Source organism: Saccopteryx bilineata, chromosome 1 (genome assembly GCF_036850765.1).
Source record: "Saccopteryx bilineata isolate mSacBil1 chromosome 1, mSacBil1_pri_phased_curated, whole genome shotgun sequence".
Taxonomy (NCBI): domain Eukaryota; kingdom Metazoa; phylum Chordata; class Mammalia; order Chiroptera; family Emballonuridae; genus Saccopteryx; species Saccopteryx bilineata.
In genome coordinates, this window is record NC_089490.1 from 241678879 (window position 1) to 241699430 (window position 20552).

Genomic DNA, 20552 nt, shown 5'->3' on the forward strand with positions numbered 1-20552 from the left:
GATAGTTAAGAGGTCAAATAATAATTTGAGCAGAGTTTATATGTTGACTTAGTGTTTCCATGTCTATATTTTTCTCATTTCTAGGCATTTTCCCCATAAAAATAGCCAGCCACTTGGAGAACCCGAAATTCTTTCTTTTAATTCCATAAAACAAAACTGTAGCTTTTTAGTATATCTTAGATGCTTATCACAATGTAACCCAAGAAGAGTCATCAGATAAAGTAAAAAGAAAAGAAAGGAATAAAAAAGAAAAAAGAATCTCATCTACCCTTTTCGAAAGTATAAAATTCCCTTTAATTTCTGCCTGTTACTTTCTAATGTTTTTAAATAGGATTTTCAAAAATATATTTCCTAAGATTATAGAAATTTTATATTAAAGGGTTAGTGTGGTTTAAATTACTCTGCCATTACTGGAACTAAACCTTATATTTTTTTAAATAGGGATTTTTGAAAGAGTACAATTTTGAGCTTTTGATGTTAATTGCATGGTAAACAATGTTCTCTCTTCTTCAGCTTTCTGAGAGCCTGATCTTATTGGAAATAAGAAGTTACAGAGGTGACAGAATTATTCCTAGAGCATTGCTGTTGCATGCTAAGTAGGGAACATAGGGAGGAGGGTTGGATAAATTTTTTTTGTTGAGTTAAAATTACCTATAAAAAACCCTAAATTATCCATTAAATAAATATATATATATATGTTTTATGTGTACAATCCTTTTAGAATATTTTATCATTTCCTTTAAGTGTTTTTTGGTCACTGTTTCTTTACAGGTCTTATTTATTCCATTTATTCCTGTAAGACATTAAAAAAATGCAATTACTAACCGGACAGAAGGTGACAGAAGACAATTTAACTTTGCGGGAGGGGTATACAGCACAATCAAATGTCAAAATAATCTAGAGATATTTTCTCTCAACATATGTACCCTGATTTATCAATGCCACTGCATTAAATTTAATAAAAAAAAACTTTAAAAAAATGCAATTACTTTCTTACCTAAGCAGAGTATTTTTTTTCAATGGTCAATTATTAAAAGTAGAAATTTTCTATTATTTTCATAAACATGTTTTGGCTATTTCAAGTCTAATTGCATCTAAGTCCTGAGTAATCACTAATGGTTATAGCAGCAAAAAGCTACATCATTTCAAATCTTACTCTCTCTTTAACACCCACATACCAACAAACAGAGTTGAAATCACACAACTGAAGCACACCTGTGATACATTTCTACTGCACACAAACACTCCTACTTGAATTAAGACATCTCTTTTTTGTTTCTACAGTGGGGCTCTTGTGGATGTAAATTGCCTCAATTTCAGTAAACTGCAAGGGATATATTTCATCAAGACAAAGAATTTCTTACTGATCGGAGAAAGTAAAATTTGTGTGAAGCTTGAAGGAAAGACTTTAACTTGCAGAAAAATGAATATAGCCAACATAGGTAAGAAGATTGTGGGGGATGGTTGCCATTTTTCAGATTCTCTTAAGATATTGCTAGTGTCCAAATTTTGGGTATTTTAAAAGCAGACAGATCATGAAAGCTATTAACAATTTCTCTCATACAAATAATTTTTATTTATTTTTTGTTTAATTTATTTTATTTTTCAATCACAGTTTAAGTTCAATACCATTCTGTACCAGTTTTGAATGTATAGTAAAGTGGCCAGAAAACCATGCATTTTACAGAGTGGTCCCTCCTACTGCCCCAGGCACCCACCTGGAGCCATACCCAGTTATTTCAACATTATTTACTATGTTTCCTATGCTGCAAACCACATCTCTGTGGTTATTCTGCAAATACCAATTTATACCGCTGATCTCTTTACCTTTTTCACCCAGCCCCTCTTACTCTCTCTCCCCTTTGACAGCTTTCTATATCTATGAGTCAAATAATTTTTAAGCTTGACCAGGCAGTGGTGCTGTGGATAGCATCCCCAAACTACGGCCTAGGGGCCGCAATGCGGCCCCGAGGCAATTTATCCGGCCCCCGCCGCATTTCTGGAAGGGCATCTCTTTGATTGGTGGTCAGTGAGAGGAGCAATGTATGTGGCAGCCCTTCAACTGGCCCCCTGTGTAAAAAGTTTGGAGACCCTTGGCAGAACATCAGCCTAAGGCACTGAGAACCCAGGTTCGAAGCCCCAAGGTCATCGGCTTGAGCCCAGGTTCACCAGCTTGAGCATGGGGTTGCCAGCTTGAGTATGGGATCATAGACATGACCCCATGCTCACTGGCTTGAGTGTGGGGTCATAGACATGACCCTATGGTCACTGGCTTGAGCGCAAAGGTTGCTGGCTTGAGCCCAAGGTCACTCACTTGAACAAGGGGTCACTGGCTCAACTGGAGCCTCCTGGTCAAGGCACATATGAGAAACCAATCTATGAACAGCTAAGGTACCGCAACCATTAGTTGAACCTTCTCATCTCTCTCCCTTCCTGTCTTGCTGTCTCTCTCTTTCTTTCTCTCTCTAAAAAATTAAAAATAAATATAAACAATAGTTTTTAAAAGAAATGAAAGTTTTGAAACTTATGCTATTAATTCTTGCTGTGAAAACTATCTGGATTTTCACCCTCAGTGAATGAGGAGGGTGAGTGGCGCTTACAGACTGAAAGAAGATTTCGTCTATATAAAGTGTCTAACTGGATAGAACTGGGTGTCCTGTCATCCACTCACCTATATCCTTTCCTTCCTCACTTTACCTTGTTCTAAATTTCTTGTAGTCTTTTTCCTCTATACTTCCATGTTCTGAGGGTGCTTAACTAAATAATCAAGTTATTTTAAAAAGTAAATATGCTTTCTGTATTTAAGTTCTCCAGAAGAAAGAGAACCAATGAGGGAGATATATACACATATATATGGTTCACATGATCGTGAGGCTGGCAAAACTGCACTTTGTAAGGCTAGCTAGAAGGTTAGAAATTGAGGTTAGAGTAGACATGTAGTCTTGAGTCCCAATTACACAGGGCAGGACAAGCAGTCTGAAAACTCAAGCAGGGGTTTTATGCTGCATTCTTGATATAGAATTGCTTCTTCTCCAGGAAAGTGCAGTCTTTGCTTTTAAGGTCTTCATCTGATTGGATGAAGCCTACCTCATTAGGGAGGTAATCTGTTTTACTCAAATGCTTTAAATGTAGTTATGTCTTTAAAAAAATATCTTTAGACTAGTGTATGACCAAACAAATGAGCACCATGTTGACAAATAAAGTTACCACCACACCTTGTAAGAGACCTATTACTGAGAATTGATGCCAAATCTAATTTGGCTTAGAATACATATATTAATTATACTTTACTAAAAAGTAATAATTATATATATGTATCAAAGTTGTGATTATAATTAAAATTACTAAACTCACCTACATGTTTTCTTTGTCTCTATACAATAACCATATGCATGATAATACAAATTAGTAAATCCATTCAATTATCTGGTTATAAGTCAATATTCATTGTCAATTTATCATTTGGTTACCAGGTAAGTAAATCAAGACAGTCAGAAAGATTGGAAATTTAGACCCAAAAAATTTCTTGCATTACTTACAGATTTATGACCCTGAGTGAACAAAGTTCTTTCTCAAAACCTCAGTGATACCCTGGTATAAGAGAATGTCTAAACCAGGGGTCCCCAAACTACAGCCCACGGGCCGCATGCGGCCCCCTGAGGCCATTTATCTGGCCCCCGCCACACTTCCAGAAGGGGCACCTCTTTCATTGGTGGTCAGTGAGAGGAGCACATTGACCATCTCATTAGCCAAAAGCAGGCCCATAGTTCTCATTGAAATATTGGTCAGTTTGTTGATTTAAATTTACTTGTTCTTTATTTTAAATATTGTATTTGTTCCCGTTTTGTTTTTTTTACTTTAAAATAAGATATGTGCAGTGTGCATAGGGATTTGTTCATAGTTTTTTTTTATAATGCAGCCCTCCAACGGTCTGAGGGACAGTGAACTGGCCCCCTGTGTAAAAAGTTTGGGGACCCCTGGTCTAAACCAATTATAATATATTAGTGCTACAAAATACTAACTACTTGTACATTTCTATCTATGAAGATTTCATACACATAGACAAAACAACAACAAAAGAAAACCCTGTTAAAATGATTAAAGAAATGATTTTTTCTGCTGGTTTTAAATATAATACTATGGCTCTGTCTCTCCATATTCTCAACCTTGCCCCCTTTACTCTAAAAAAATGTAAGAAAACAATAATCATTAGAGAAAACAACAAGAAACCTGAAATCTAGTTTCAGCTTGGTTCACAAAGGTGGTAACATAAAGAACAAAAGCAAAAGTTCCTTATGTGAACATTGTCTTGTAAAACAGCAGAGGTGGTGGGAAATAAAACTAGACACAGCGTGAGTGCTGTCCAGGTGGGCTGATGGTCACAGGTATCTCTGAGCATGTGACACAAGCAAGCTAGGTCTTGCTCAGTGGAGACTGGGCTGCTTTGGATAGGAAGTCAGTGTGTGCACTGCACCGTCTGTGAAGGTTTGCTATTTCTTTGCACTTATATACTCACTCTCTGCAAGAAGGCAAGGAAGGCAAAGATTCTCAATCCTCCGAAAGAGTCTGGGAGCATCAGAGGACAGCCCCTTCCTTCAGAAACCTGCATGGCACACAGGGCCTGCATGCATGTCATAGAGTGAGCGTGTGAAGGCTCACAGCATGCTCATAGAATCTGGGTGGCACCCTGCCCCATTTGAATACCAGATCTCACATGCCCAGAGCTTGTAGGGGCCCACATTCTGTACCCCCCAGCCAACTACAAACCTGACATGCCTCATTTGAGGGGCCAGAGGGAGAGACGAGGTGTGCACACTGCTGGTAGCATGGACCTCTGCAACAGGCTTGGGGGCAGCACTTAGGGCTTTGGAAAGCACGCCTGGGTCAGGAGGATGAGAAGTGGGGAAGGCGTGTCTCACTGCAGCATCCTCTCCTCATTCCTACTGTGACATGACATTAATAGAACTGTCATTGAATTAAACCTAAATTGGACGCTCCTGGTTGAATCACAGAGCCAGTGCCCCTGTAGCCACCTGCCTCCTCCCTGCTTTCCAGTCTTTAGGTTCAGAGGGGCAGGGAAAATTCATATCATTGTTCAGGTTGTGCAAGAATAAATACACTTTTAAAAAAAATGCTGCTTGAGGAATGAGCTTCTTTTTTGAATTGTTCAAAGACAATGTTTAGCTGAGAAGTGGACATATGAGGAGAGAGCCTGAGCCACTAGTGGGAGGTGACAGAGTCTAGAAACAAAGCTAGACCAAGAGTCATGAGCCTTAGAGCAGATAGAATTGAATTACAACCCTCTTATACCATCCTACAGGAGTCTGAACAAAAATTCATCAACCTCTCTGAGACTCAGTTTCCCCATCAGGGTAGTGGAGATAAGTGATTGTTGATGGAAGTTGGCCTCAGTAGGTGCTTGGCACTTAGTAAGTACACAATCAATATTAGTCTTCCTTTATCTCCCTTGGGAGATGGGGATGGAGTGAGGAACTCAGTTCCAGAGGTTTTGTTGAGAATGTGATTTTAATTGTTTCCTTGAATCAAGGTAGGAACTGGCTGGCAGGTGTCACAAGGTTGGCAGTGCTTTCTGTTTGGTCTGTTTCTCTCCACCCACGTCCTTTCCTCCTGCTTCCCTTTCAGGCATCTAAAGGTAAAAGAGGATCAGCTTCCCCTTTCACAAGACACTCGGTGGTAGAGAAGGAGCCATTTCCTCTTTTGTAGTAAGTCTAGAGTAATGCAGGGAAAACGTGGGCAGTCGCCACTGTGAGAAACTTATGGTAATGTGTGGGTCAAACTCCACCGCACCAGTTTATTTTACTGAGTCAGCAAGTCAGTCTTAACGTCCAGCTCAGACTGCCCAGAACCCGGCTCAGTCCTCTCAGCACAGGTGTGATGAACACACACTCTCTTGTTAACAACAGGTTTAAGTTTGTCTTTACCCTCCGTGTCCCTTCACCTCTGTCTGAGATCAGCCATGCAGAAAAGTTTCTTCCCCATCCCTGGATAACTAAGTTGCCAGGCTTTGATGGAAGAACAGCTGAGAAGCCAAGACAGGGAAGCCTCCAGTCCGTGACGAGGAGGCACCCTGACACATGCTCTTCTAGGAATTCAGTACCTTTCTCAGGGTTTATTCTGCCTGGAAGGATACCCACCTCCCTCCAGTAGCATTTCATACACGGGGCATGTGATCCTAACAGCCACCCTGTGAGGCAGGCAACTAGAGGGAAGAGGCCAGAGAGGGGTTTAGAACAAATGCCAACGAGAAGGGGCCCACAGCCTGGAGTCACATGGGAAGTTCCACACCAGGGCCAGGATGCAGACCTTCAGCTTCCACATAGCTGAACTGAGTACAAGCTTATCCCCTGATCTTGTGTGAATAATGAAGACTCAAAGTTTAAATACTCTGCCCTGGGGCTAGTTAATAACAAGTATTCAAAAAGAAAAAAAAAAGAAAAAAAAGAATGTGTTTTAGTGTAAAATTAATACTAGCCACTGTAACAACAAAACTCTAAAACATAGGATCACTCAAACACCACTAAGTTTATTTCTTAAGCTCCTAAGAACCAAATGGGTATTTCTAACCTGTGGGAAGGGGTCCTCCAAGCAACATTCAGGGCTCCTTCATCTTGTGGCTTCACTGTCTTCAGTATATGGCTCCAAGAGGTGGAAAGTGAAACAAGCAAGGGCTGACACATGTGGGGTTTCTAGGCCAAGATAGGAAATAGTGTGCTCCTTCTCATTCACACTGTTCACTAGGCCCCACATAGCTGCAAGGGAGGCTGAGAAATATGGTCAGCCTTTGAACCAGGAGAAGAAGAAATAGTCTTCTGAACAGGTAAGTGATTTTTAGAGTAGGTGAACTTTAAAAATTGTATCTGTCCTATGGGCTGACCTCATTGCTTTTTCCTTTCCAGTTAAACCTGAGGCTCCTTTTGATGTGAGAGTCATCTATCGTGAGGAAGCAAATGAGTTTGTGCTGACATTTAATACATCGCACTTGAAAGACGATTACCTGAAAACTTTAGTCCATGAGGTAGCCTACCGCAGGGAAAACAATGAAGATGATTGGATGGTAAGGGGATCAACCACATTTACAGACTTTGAAATTTATAAAGGTGTACATATAAATGTACTTAATAAATAAATCACACATATAAGTTAAAATATATAAAGGTATAATACTATAAAATACAAACTTCTTAGTGTTACATATTTTACTGTTCCAGAGGTACATTTGCCTGGGAGGAATTTTGTGCTCCGAATGTACCTTTTACTGAAAGGAGTTCTAAGAGTAGAAGTTTCCAGTTTCACAAAATCTGGGTCTCCTCTGACCCATTACTCTTGTAACTGCTTGTCTTCTTGCTCTATTATTTTTTTTGTCTTTATAATGTTTCTAAGTTAGGTTGTTGGACTAACACTATAGGTCAACACCAAACCAATCCTCTTTATTTGGGGACCTCAAAATCTATCACATTTAGCACAACTTTCACAGGCAAGTCAGGCAAAAACTTTACCAAGTCATAGCCACATTGATTACTGGAGGTTGTGAGAGCAATAGACGGAGGAAAAGGAAAGAGGAAAGTGGAATGAGGGCTTCCGGGAAGGACATGATTTCTGCTCACTAGCCTTATCATTTTCTCTCATCTCCTCTTGGGATGCGAAGGGAAAGAGAAAGAAAAAGAAGAGACTGAAATGTTGAAGGAAAGGGTGGGAGCCATCCTTCCAAAGCAGAAGAGTCCCACTCACCTCCCTTTCACCACTTCTAACATCATTTATGAGCTCATAGTCTCTGCCTCAAATTTGGCTGCTGGACCCTGCATATCTCGGAGTTCTTTCTTCTAACAAATATGGAAGAACTCTGGGTGAATGTCCACAAGACTAATGATGCTCAACTTGAGTGACTTGGGAGATTTGGGCAGCACTTCTGTTTTCATCCTCAAAATGTCATGACACTTTTTGCTCTTCAGAGCGTGAATGTATCCACTACAAAGCTGACGCTCCTACAGAGAAATCTACAACGTGATGCAATGTATGAGGTTAAAGTTCGATCCCTCCCTGATTTCATATATTTTAAAGGCTTCTGGAGTGAATGGAGTCCAAGTTTCCACTTCAAAACGCCAGACACCAATAGCCTAGGTGAGAAGTGACTGTTGTCAGTCCCCTGCAGAGCCCAAGTGTGAGAGTGAGAGTGAGTAAAAGTGGGTGAGAGTAAGAGTGAGTGAGAGTGAGGGGGAGTGAGAGTGAATGAATGGGTGAGAGTGAGAGTGGGTGAGGATGAGTGAGAGTGGTTGAGAGTGAGTGAGAATGCTAGTGGGTGAGAGTAAGTGAGAATGGGTGAGAGTGAGAGTGAGTGAGAGTGAAAGTGAATGAGAGTGAGAGTGAATGAGAGTAGGTGAGACTGGGAGTGAGTGAGAGTGACAGTGGGTGAGTGGTGAGAGTGAGACAGTGGGTGAGAGTAAGTGTGAGTGAAAGTGAGAATGAGGGAGAGTGAGAGGGAAAAGTGGATGAGAGTGGGTGAGATTGGGTGAGTGAAAGTGAGTGAGAGTGGGTGAGAGTGAAAGTGAGAGTGAGAGTGGGTGAGAGTGAGAGTGGGTGAGAGTGAAGGAGAGTTAGAGTGAGTGAGAGTGAATGAAAGTGGATGAGAGTGAGTGAGAGTGGGACTGAGTGAGAGTGAGAGTGGGAGTGAGTGAGAATGGGTGAGAGTGGATAAGAGTGGGTGAGAGTGAGTAAGAGTGGGTGAGAGTGAGTGAGCATGGGTGAGAGTGGGGAAGAGTGAGAGTGAGTGAGAGTGATTGAAAGTGGATAAGAGTGAGTGAGAGTGGGTGAACATGAGAGTGGGGGGAGAGTAAGTGAGTGAGAGTGAGTGAGAGTGAGAGTGGGTGAGAGTGAGTGTGAGTGAGAGTGAATGAAAGTGAGTGAGTGATATTCTGCCCCCGAAGAATTTCACACACTTTCTAGGAGGAGATCTGCCATCTTTGCCCTTTACGCGAAAAACCGGGAAGCTGTGGGCATCAGGCACTCAGTTGCTGAACAGCTGATGGACGCTGTCTGGACTCTACTGTCCTGGGTGCTTCTGGAAACTGCTAATAGCTCTGACCACAATCCCCACCCGCCACCTCCAGCTTACCAATCAGACTGGGCTCCCAATGGCTAGTGTCTCGAAGGCCCCTCTAGAGAACACTTTAGTTGATGGCAGATGGGCAGACTCCTGTGGCTGCCCTGTGCCCCGTTTTCTAGGGGCAAAATTCCCCCATAAGCTATGACATCATCCTGTTCTTTAAAGAGCATTTCTTTGTTCTGAGCCTGGCTGCCTAAGTCAGTGCCACTTACTGAAAGCAAAATTCCCCCATAAAGCTATGACATCATCCTGTTCTTTAAAGAGCATTTTCAAGAAATAATAAATGAACCCAAGTTACTAAATAAACTCAAATCATCCTAAATCTCCTCCACTGCCTGCTTAATGACTGTTAACCTAGAACTACCCTTGCATTCCAGAAGGGATGGATCCTGTTCTACTAATAGTCACCTTTCTGAGCTTCCTCTCTGCATCTCTGATGGTCGTCTTGGCCTTTGTGTTATGGAAAAAGAGGTAAATTTCTTTCATCAAGAGGGTGGTTACATGGGATCCCAGATAGTCCGAGCTCTACCCTTATATACTGATGAGAAAACTGCAAAGAAGAATAAGCATTTCAGGAATTAGAGTGCTCAACATCCCGCCTCAGCCTCAGTCACTCATACTTTTTCATAATTAGTTTCCAAAGAGGTGAAACTATTATATATAAACTTGATGTTAGATGAATGCTCCTCCCCCCAACTTTTCCTCCTAGAGGAGTAGGAGTCATGCCTCCACAATACTTGGGCTAGAAGAGACACCCATGGAGAATGCAGAATCTTTTCGAAGTCTTGACTTGTAGCACACATTCATAGGACTTTTGCATTCTACCTTATGATAAGGCCATGTTTGTTTCATTATAAAAATGATGTTTTAAGCCTTGGCCAGTGGGCTCAGGGGTAGAGCATTGGCCTGGCATGTGCAAGTCCCGGGTTCGATTCACAGCCAGGGCACACAGGAGAAGGCCCATCTGCTTCTCCACCCTTCCCCTCTCCTTCCTTTCTCTTCCCCTCCCACAGCCAAGGCTCCATTAGAGCAAAGTTGGCCCAGGCACTGAGGACAGCTCCATGGCCTCTGCCTCAGGCACTAAAATGGCTCCAGTTGCAGTGGAGCAATGACCCAGATGGGCAGAGCATCGCTCCCTGGTGGGCATGCCGGATGGATCCGATCGGAGTCTGTCTGTCTGCTTCCCCACTTCTCACTTCAAAAAAATTCAAACAAAAAGATGTTTTAGATTTAGATACATACCAGACAAGTTATCATATTAATGCCTTCTGCACAAGGCTACATATCTCAGCCTTTGCAAGTACTCCCATTTGATAAAGTACCATCTTAGAGCAATTTCTCTGGGTAACATAGAAACTATTCCACACTTCTGCAAAAAAATGAGAGAGAAAGGGTTGCTGCCAGCAAAGAGAAAGAATAAGATGACAACATATATATGTATTGGGAGTAGACGAGTAGGTTCGATTGCAGCTTCATTACTGCACCAAACCACATCATTGCCAGGCCTCATTGTCCCTCTTCTCCAGGGCTCTTTCCTGGAGGTGCACCTTTATTATGTCTTGTTCACAGAGCAGGTCACAGAAAACAGTCTCTGGTCCAACTCTTCCGTGGATTGTCAGGACACTGAGGCCTGGAAGAAGCAAGTCACCTGCCCAAGCTGACCCACTTAACTGTGCCAGAGCCAAGACTAGAAATCCATTCTTCTGATTTCTGGCTCAGAATAAGTTGTTGTGTGTGTTCCTTCTGCCATTATTTTCATTTATAAATGTCTTCTTATTTCAGAATTAAGCCCATAGTGTGGCCCAATCTCCCCGATCATAAGAAGACTCTGGAGCAATTGTGCAAGAAACCAAAAAAGGTGAATGCTTCTGATGCTCTTCTGTCACTATTGAAGCCATCCCAATAGCCAAGAATGATATTGCAGGAAAAGAAATAGTTGAACCTCAAGTAGTTGCTGCCTTTTGAGCTTTCCCCAAACCAGGGTCCCTCTTAAGATTCTATTGTAACTGCAGTTTCTGAAGGTAGGAAGTTAAAATGGGATATAAGTTTCAGAATATTCCAGGTCTCCCCAAGGCTGGAGGGCACAGCCAGTGGTCATTTCAGACCCTGAGCTGTCACAACACCTCCAAAACCAGAGAGTCAACCACAATACGTGGGTTCATCTCTGACATTCCCTGGTAAGCCCCCGTCAGAAGTTCTTCAGATCTTCTCCTGAACAGAACACTCAGCGCTGCATGTCCCTGGAGCGCTCTTCACGCTTTCTCTCTTTTCTGGTGCAGAATCTGAATGTGAGTTTCAATCCTGAAAGTTTCCTGGACTGCCAGATTCACAAGGTGGATGGCATCCAAGCGCGAGACGAGGTGGAAGGCTTTCTGCAGGACACCTTCCCCACGCAGCCGGTGGAGCCCGAGAAGCACAGCCTTGGAGGGGGTGTGCAGGGCCCCAGTGGGCCATCCGAGCACACGCTCACCCCGAAAGCTTTGAGAGGAGATGCACCCCTCAGGTGCCTGGCTGTGAATGTTAGCGTGTGTGATACCCCCATGCTCCCCTCATCCAGGTCCCCAGATTGCCAGGACGGTGGCAGGAAGGGACCTCACGTGTGCCAGGGCTTGCTGCTTGGTTCTGGAAATACAAATGTCACCCTGCCTCCTCTGTTTTCTTTCCCATCGGAAATCCTGACCTGGAACCCAGCTTCCCAGGGTCAGTCCCTCCTCACCTCCTTGGGGTCAAGTCAAGAAGAAGCATATGTCACCATGTCCAGCTTCTACCAAAACCAATGAACTATAAAACATCCAGGACTGGGATCCTGTGACTAACAAAGATACTGAGCATCTGCCCCCCCTCCTCCACACTCCCCCACCCTTCAGCACGAAGAAGACAAAACTAAGGCAACCCTCTCCATAACCAACAGGACTCTGAAGCACCGCTTTCCCCGCTCCTCCCACGCTCAACCGAGCGTTCTGCATCAGGCGCTGCAAACAATCCAATTATTTCAGAAAGTACAAACAACAGAAAAGAGCGAAAGAAAGGATGGAGATGGGGATGGGGGCAAAGAAGGCAGGTGGGAGCAGGAAGGGAGAAGGAAGGAGGGGCGGACAAGAATGAGATCCACGTTATCAGGATCTCGCTCTGCATCCAATGCCAGGTCAGAGCTCAGCGTGCCTCCCTGCACCCTCACAACAACCCAGGCGATGGCAGCAATTATTATTATTAATTATTATTCTCTTTGTTAGAGATGATGAAACTAGGGCTTAAAGTAACTCGTGCATGTTTCCCACTCGGCAAGGGGTGGGACCATGATTTCATGCCCAAGAGTCTACCCTTTGGATTTTACTAAGGAAGAACTTTCTGATCAGAGATGTTTAAATCAGAGATGAAAACTGCTAGTTCTGTGTAGTACGAACTGAAAAAAAAACTGCTAAAGTTGGTCATTTAAACAACTGTGTCTGGACCTAGAAAGCCCTGGCTTATCCTGGTTTGACCTTCTGCCAGACTTTGCCTCTCCTGTCATTCATCCTGGTTGCCATGGGAATTTGTTTCGAAAAGCCAAGTGTGGGCTGTTTCAGATGCATGTCCTTGTGTTTTCCTAGCATTGCTAGAGGGGCTTCAAGACAGAACTAGCCAAGACAACGATACATGGATGGACAATTGGAATGGTACAGATCAAGTGGCATTCCTGCCAGCTCCGTGGTTTTCTTTAAAAATATTCATTGCTCACTACAGTAAATATTTCTGATTTTACTTTCCACATGCATTACATTCTCCAGAGCTGCTATCTAAGTATACAATATATGTTATCATCTCATATTTAATTCAATGCTATGAAACGCTCTACGTCTGTACTTATCTTCTGTGAGAAATATGGAGGGAGGGAAATGCACAGTGGGCCCCAGGTCTCCTCAGCGACTGGAAACATTCTGGTATCATTTGCTGTCATTAGGGGTTTGATTTTCAAGGGAAATTTTCTCATCAATTAAGTGATTAGTTCACAAATGAATGAATTCACAGAAATTTGTTGAGGACCTGCCTTGTGTTACTTTACACTGTGCTGGGCACTGGGCTCACAGAGATGAAACAGTTGGTCCCAGCTCACAATCACATGGGGGGCAAAGACACACAGGAACAGTTACACTGCCATATCATTACTTTAAGGCAAAGTAGTCATCAGGGTTCTTAGCTTTTAAGCAATGAAAATCAACTTGGTTAATTTGAGAAAAAAAAAAAAGAATTGACTCAAGGCTAGGAAACTATAGAGGCCTCGCAGGATCTCTGGGAGGGTCAGAGAACCAAACATGGAGACCACAGAGCCACCCCTTACCTCTACCACCGGCACCTCCAAAAATGGAACGGCCACCTCCACTGCTGCCACCAGCCCCAGAGCAGACTTGCAGCAGCACCTGGTGATTTCACATCTCTGGCTGCTGCTTGGTTTAAAGACAGAACTGAGACCTGGCCAGACAGCTTGATTGGTTAGCGCATCATTCCAAAGCGCAGAGGCTGCCAGTTTGATCCCTGGTCAGAGCATGTACAGGAACAGATCGACGTTCCTGTCTCTCTCTCTCTCTCTCTCTCTCTCTCTCTCTCTCTCGTCAATAAAGTAAACATCAAAAAGAATAAAGACAGCAGAAGCCTGTGGTCAGGTGCAGCTATGTGGTCAGGTGCCTGGGAGCTAGCAGTGGGGAGCCTCTTCCACAGCAAGAGGCAGGCTCTGTCTCCTGGAGTGGGGTGTTTTCCAAGTAAAGGAAGGAGAATCTGCTGCTGGTTGGGAAACACACACACACACACACACACACACACACACACACACACGCACACATGCCCACACGTGCTCATGCCTTAGGCGAGAAGCTCTGAGCAGGGTAACATGAAGAAAGCCACACTAAATGCAGTAGCTCAGAATCAGTAGGTGTGTGCCAGATCAAGGAGCCCAGAGTACAAAGAGGAAACAGCATGGTCAAAGTCATGGAGCTGTGGCAGAGTATGGAACCTTTGGGGAGCTACAAATACACTGGGTGATGTCTTCTTACCTGTCTCAGTTGGAAAGAGTAGAGTGCCCGTGTTTACTCCTGAAAGTTAGACACAGGGCACTTTCATAAGAAAATGATATGTATCTGCCTGTAACATTTTTTTTATAAATAAATTTTTATTAATGTTAATGGGGTGACATCAATAAATCAGGGTACATATATTCAAAGAAAACATGTCCAGGTTATCTTGTCATTCAATTATGTTGCATACCCATCACCCAAAGTCAGACTGTCCTCTGTCACCTTCTATCTAGTTTTCTTTGTGCCCCTCCCCCTCTCCCTCGCCCTCCTTACCTCCCCTTTCCTGCCTGTAACATTTTATTTTAATTAAAAACATATGTCTGTACATCCATTCATTATTCTCGTTACAAGCCCAAGGATGTTTGTTCAAGTGAGGGGTTATTGATTGTAGTTTCTTGCTGTCTTTCTTAGGTGACATGTACCATGACACATCATCTACTCTTTCTAATTCCACTTTCTTTAAAATGGACAAGATCTTTCAAAAAAAATCTAAATGCAGTTGCCTACATTTTGCCATTATTTTTCCAACCCTGTGAGCTCTGAATTCTTTCAACATGCCTTGACCAAGTCTTTCAAACCATTTAAGGTCATTCTCAAAGATCAGAATCAGTCTTCCTCTGCACGCTCATATTTCATCAGCTTACATAATATAATTTCAATAACAAATAAAGCTGACCTGCATAAGTTTGGAAAAATACACAGGTGCCTTGGGTGGGTTTATGGCTCCTTTGTTAGGTACAGGGTACGCTAGAGGACAGCCTTCCAGCAGCCAAGTCTCAATGTAGCTGTCTGTGTATCTCACCGAGGACATGGACATACTCCTGGGTCAGTTGGCGGGGTGCTCAGTGGAAACCATCTACAATCATCCATTTATTTTAACCTTCCTAGTTTAGAAAGTCCACCAAACAGCAGCTGAGATGACACTTAGCAGAATTGGTAGGTGCCAATGGTTAAGCATTTGATATGCCAGTCTAAGAAGTTTTGATTTAGTCTGAAGGGGCTAGGGTACAATGGAGGATTTTAATCAGGAGCGTAGTGTAATAAAATTTAGGCATTTATGGAGGAATCCTAATGCATACCCCTAAATATCCCCACACTGATTTGTAATGACCTAATTTGTCTAATTCCTCTATGGGCTTCTAAGCACTCTGGCAGAGAGGACAACGACTTATTAAGGTTTATGCTAGTTTCTAAACACAGTACGTATCTAAAATCTAGAAAACACATGATCATAAACATGCAGTGAATGAATCAACATGTTAGTGAATGGAGTTTTATTTGTTAACATGCTTTCTCCTGGCCATTCAGGATAGAATGCCAGGCTAGGATGCTCTAATGGTGACAGGCGCTGTGTCCCTGAGAGACTGGCACATGTGCGCCCTTGTGGAAGGAGTCAGTTGTCCTCCCCATCCACAGTTACCTCCCCAGCTGCACCCTCAACCACTGTAACCACAGAAGTGGGCAAACAGTAGGGTGGGGTGGGGAGAGAACTTTCCAAAGTTTCATTTCTCTGATGAATACCTACATTTAATTTTGTGTGTTCACTTGTTTACTTTATTCTTGATCAACTTTTACTTCTACATATTAATTTTAATGGCTAGGGGCATTTGTGTGCAGTGTGTGCCTAGCTTTCAGGAAGGCAGCTAGCTGTTCAAAGAAAATAAAGTGTACCTGGTCCAAGGAATACACTCACACTCTGCAAGACACCAGACACCAGTAAAAACCAAATGCAAACAACACGCAAAGCCCCTGAGGCATGAAAAATAACAACTCAGTGCTGACTTCTGCAGAAAGACTTGCATTAATCTGGTGGGCGCTCACCTGGAAACCTTAGGGGCCAATGCTTTTTCTACTCTGCTAAAGTTTTCTCATCAAGGAGAAGAACTTTCAGAGGCTGAAGACTTTTTCTTTTCTTTTCTTTTTTTTTATTACAAAGTACTTGCTGCAAAGTATAAACTGTGCTTGTCATTAGATAAAAATGCAAGATAATTAGGAAACATTTTACTATTAAGCTAAAGATACTGTTATCCACAGATAACAGTGAAATAGTAACTGGATAACCTAAGGAAGACTTTGTTTAATTAGACAGTTCAATAAATGCTATAGCCTAAGGATTGATGAATATGCTTTAAAATTCTTTTTAACATATTAATAAACTTTCATGAATTTAAGGGGCAACTGCTAATGTAGATTTGAGTGATGCTTAAATTCATTTTTGAACATAAAAGTTGAGTAAAAAAGTATAAACCATTAGCCAGAGTAATGCTCATTGTTTAAATTTATTTAAAGTACTCCCTTAAATTTAAAATAAAACAAACGATAAAATTCCACTGTAACCAATTTAACATTGTTCTAGAAATGCTAAGAAATGCAATTAGACAAGAAAACAAGGTAAAAAGCATAAATATTAAACAGGAAGAAACCAAATGAGTATTATTAGCAGATGAAATGATTGCATATCTGGAAATACAAGTGAGTAAAGTGAAAAAAAATACAGAAAAATATACAAAGACTTTATTAAGGTCTTTCATTATAATAATTTTATATGTTATTTCTTTAAATCTTCATTGAATCTTTATTACTAAAATAGTACTTGCTTGTTCTCAAAAATTCAAGAAATACCAACATATATGATGCAACAGGAAAGACCTCATTCCCTAATCTCACGCCTCAGAAATAATCATATCCAATAACTGACATGCAGCTTTCCACATCATATACACGCACACGTATGTATTCTTCAAAGTGCTGTGTGAAAAAATATAAATTCAAGAAAAGCCCAACAATTCTGGAGACTCAAAGAATTGAGAAGAAACTATATGAATAATTTTAACATTTTATTCATTTTTTAAAGTGTTATAAATTACTTTCACTTAGAAGTGACAAAATAATAATTATTATCAATGCAAAAAGACACAAAACTACCCTAGAAATTAAAGATATCTCTGGTTATATTTTCTTTATATCTTTTGCTTTTTCACAGAGAAATCAAAGGAGTAGAATGGAGAACCTGTGTGTCTAGATCCGTGGTTCATATAATTATAATTCTGAGGGCTGACAAGCCTTGAAATCTATGTTGCAGTCTTGGGCCTGAATTCTACAGGGCCAGCCAGGCAGGCTTGACATTCAGGCAAAGTTTATATATCAAAGTCTTGAATTTATAACCAGTTAGTTAAAAATGCAGGTCCCTGTGACATTCTTGGTTTCAATAATTTACTAGAATGACTCACAGAACTCAGGAAAGCTATAACTTGCAAGTACGGTTTTATTTGAAGGATACAAATCAGGAGGACCAGCCAGATGAAACACTTAGGGTAAAGTCTGAGAAAATATGCAGAGTGCTCTCTTCTCTTCTCCTAGAATCAAGACCTGTCGCCCTCCCAACACATCAACATGTTCACCAACCAAGAAGCACCATTGAGTCTCAGTGTTCACAGTTTTTATTGAGGCACATTATGTAGATGTGCTTGATTAAATCATTGTTGATGTGACTGAACTCAGTCTCCAATACCGCCTCTCTTCCTCAGGAGTCTGGCTAGCCCAAACTTCCAAGACTCTAACCATATGCTTAGTCTCACTGGTGACCAGACCATCCTGAAACTTTCTAGGTGCTCACCCTAAGTCACCTCCTCATGATTTATTAAACCATGTTGATTGGGTATATCATATTCTGATTTAATTTTCCCTTCTAATATAAAACAAGAAAGTATCTAGTTTCTGTGGTCAGTTCACTGGAACGATAGTAAGGTACACTCCAAATAACAAGAAAATAATATATCCCTTGAAGAAACACTAAAATTACTGTGATAGTATATACACAATGAATGAACAGAGATATATAAAAGTACACTAAAGAAACACATATCACCCCCAGGCAGGAAAGGCAGGCCTGATCTGGAGTGATTTCATTGACAAGTCTAAAAAACATATCTAGAGTGAAGAGTGTGTCCTTTCTATAGGTTGTTAGTCAGCTATGAAGAGGGAGGAGAGACAGGTAATCTTTGTTAGTCCTCTTCAGGGACTATTGGGAAAATAGTATTATGGTCTCATTGGCAAGATGAATACAATCAAATGTCACCCTCCATTAAACAGTCTAATATTCCTGCCCTTTGTTCTGATTCCAATTGCCCAATAACCTCATAATTATAAACAAGTTTTCAATAAGAGGTCTGACTATATGGCAAAAATTTTCTCACTTACCAACATGAATAACTTGTTCCAGTATATGCAATAGGACATAGCTACAAGGCTCCACAGAAAGCCCCAATGTAGACACAGATGGAAAATCCTAGACCTTGTATCATAGAGGCAGATAAAGAATGAATTACCACAGTGTTGTGGCAGCACAAATTTTAAGGGAGTGAAATAAGAGCATGAGGTCCAAGTGACAGGACTTACTAATTAAAGAATTATTACTTTGAATAGTTGTAGAACTTGGCCCTAAATGGTTGGTTCACTGGTAAAATGTTGGCCTGGCATGTATAAGTTCTGTGTGCCCAGTCAGGGTACATAGGAAAAGTGACCATCTGCTGCTCTACCCCACCCCCTCTCCCTTCTCTTTTTCTCTCTCTCTCTTCTCCTCCCACAGCCATGGCTCAAATGGTTTGAACAAGTTAGGTCCAGGCACTGAGGATGGCTCCATGGCCTCACCTATGGCACTGAAATAACTCAGTTGATGAGCAATGGAGCAGCAGCCCCAGATGAACAGAGCATCACCCCATAAGGAGTTTGCCGGGTGAATCCTGGTTGGGGTGCATGTGGGAATCTGTCTCTCTGCTTCTCTACCTTCCTGCTTCTCACTTCATTTAAAATAAATAAAGAAATAAATAAATAGTTGTAGAACTTGTTTCCTTGATTGCTAACAGGGTTAAAAATAAAGAGACCTCAGATCTACACTTCTCCAACCCAGCAAATATCTCGCTCCATTTTAGCTACCAAGACTACCAAGCATACTTTGTGAAAAATTTTTTTAAAAGTAGAAGGCAGTGGGGACTGCTATTTTAAGTGGCAGAGAAAGCTAGTTGTCTAGAAAATTTTTTACTCTCCTGACATTAGATATATTTTCAGTGGCAATAAGACTTCATGCCTGGAACTATACCTCCCAGCCTCCTTCGAATTTAGATGTAAATTTGATGACTAGTTATCATCAAATGGAATGCAAGCAGAAATGATGGGTGTCCCTTCCTGGCCAAAAATATTCAGGAAGCTCTTCAGTCTTCTCTGCACCCTCTTCCCCTTCAGGCACATGGATAGCATTGATTATAAATCCCTAGAGAACAGCAGAACCACAAAATGTAGGAATCCCACAAACTAGAATCACTACATGGAGGAAACCGGTTCACTGATGATGAATAGTAGATACACAATAGTGTTTCATGAGTGAAAAACAGACACAATGTTATCTTGTCCAATACCATTTCATTAATACGTTGATGAGATTCTGTAGGAACAGAAGTCTTGTTTCTATCAATTCGTCTACGGTAAAATTGGTTTTATTATACATCATTTCACTTAAAGTCACAGAACCTAACATCAAGTGGGGACTTATGTATTGTGTTTGAACTTTTATAAATGTGAAGATTTATTTGTTACAACAGGTAGCATTACCCTAACATACCACATGTAGATTGTCTTGCACTGCTTGACAGTATCTAAGAATAATCGGCTAAAAGCCACCCTGACCTGAATGCTAGCTACACTGTCACTCTCTCATATCCCCAAGCCCAGGGGGGACTTCTGTGACCTGGTCTCAGCAAACCTGAGCACTGTATTTCCCTGTGGTGGATTCATGACTCAGCATTTCAGTTTTAGGGCCAGCTGTTAGGAGCTTGCTCGCTCTAGGTCTCTTTCAGATTATGAACCCCCTGTCTCTGGGCTGACACACGGATCCGTGAGTCTGGAAAGCGGTAGGACTCAGTCGGACTCTGGGAGATTTCTCAGTGTCACCACTTGGAAGTCGTAGTTCTCTCCTAGATGTAGTAGCTGGGAGGCACATACATTTTCTTGATGCTTCCTCCATACTTTTCTGATTGTTAAGACAAGGTGGATATGGCTCACCTGTCCCAAATCATAAATGATGCTGGCCGACCAACAGGAGGCAAATAATAAGCCAAAGGCACTGGGAATGTGCAAGCTGGTATAGCTCTACCACTTGCTACTCAAAATGTTAGTTGCAGAACAGAGGCATTAAAGTGTAGAGGAGCTTGTTAGAAAGGCTGAAGTTCGAATCCCACCTTAGACTTTTGATTCAGAATTAGCATTTTAGCAAGACTTCCACCCCCACTGATGATCTGTGGGCTCCTTACAGTTTAAGGGGTACAGCTTTTTTTCTCCCGTTCCCTGTCCCACCCTTTTCCTCCCTGCCTCCCCGCTTTTCCAAGACA

The 20552-nt window shown here is 41.7% G+C and overlaps 1 protein-coding gene across 4 annotated transcripts in view; it reads left to right on the forward strand.

Annotated features, from left to right (window-relative positions):
* The window catches only part of IL7R (interleukin 7 receptor), a 35610-nt gene extending 22677 nt beyond the window's left edge, over nt 1–12933 (forward strand). For 3 of the 4 annotated variants that reach the window (XM_066239776.1, XM_066239757.1, XM_066239781.1), the window contains 6 exons: nt 1285–1442; nt 6918–7075; nt 7971–8139; nt 9499–9592; nt 10904–10979; nt 11401–12933. In XM_066239776.1, the coding sequence (XP_066095873.1) occupies nt 1285–1442; nt 6918–7075; nt 7971–8139; nt 9499–9592; nt 10904–10979; nt 11401–11901 (1156 nt within the window). In that variant the 3' untranslated portion in view covers nt 11902–12933. The remainder of the gene's footprint in view (nt 1–1284; nt 1443–6917; nt 7076–7970; nt 8140–9498; nt 9593–10903; nt 10980–11400) is intronic. The other variant, XM_066239765.1, reaches the window with a different exon arrangement.
* Nucleotides 12934–20552: the final 7619 nt, after the last annotated feature.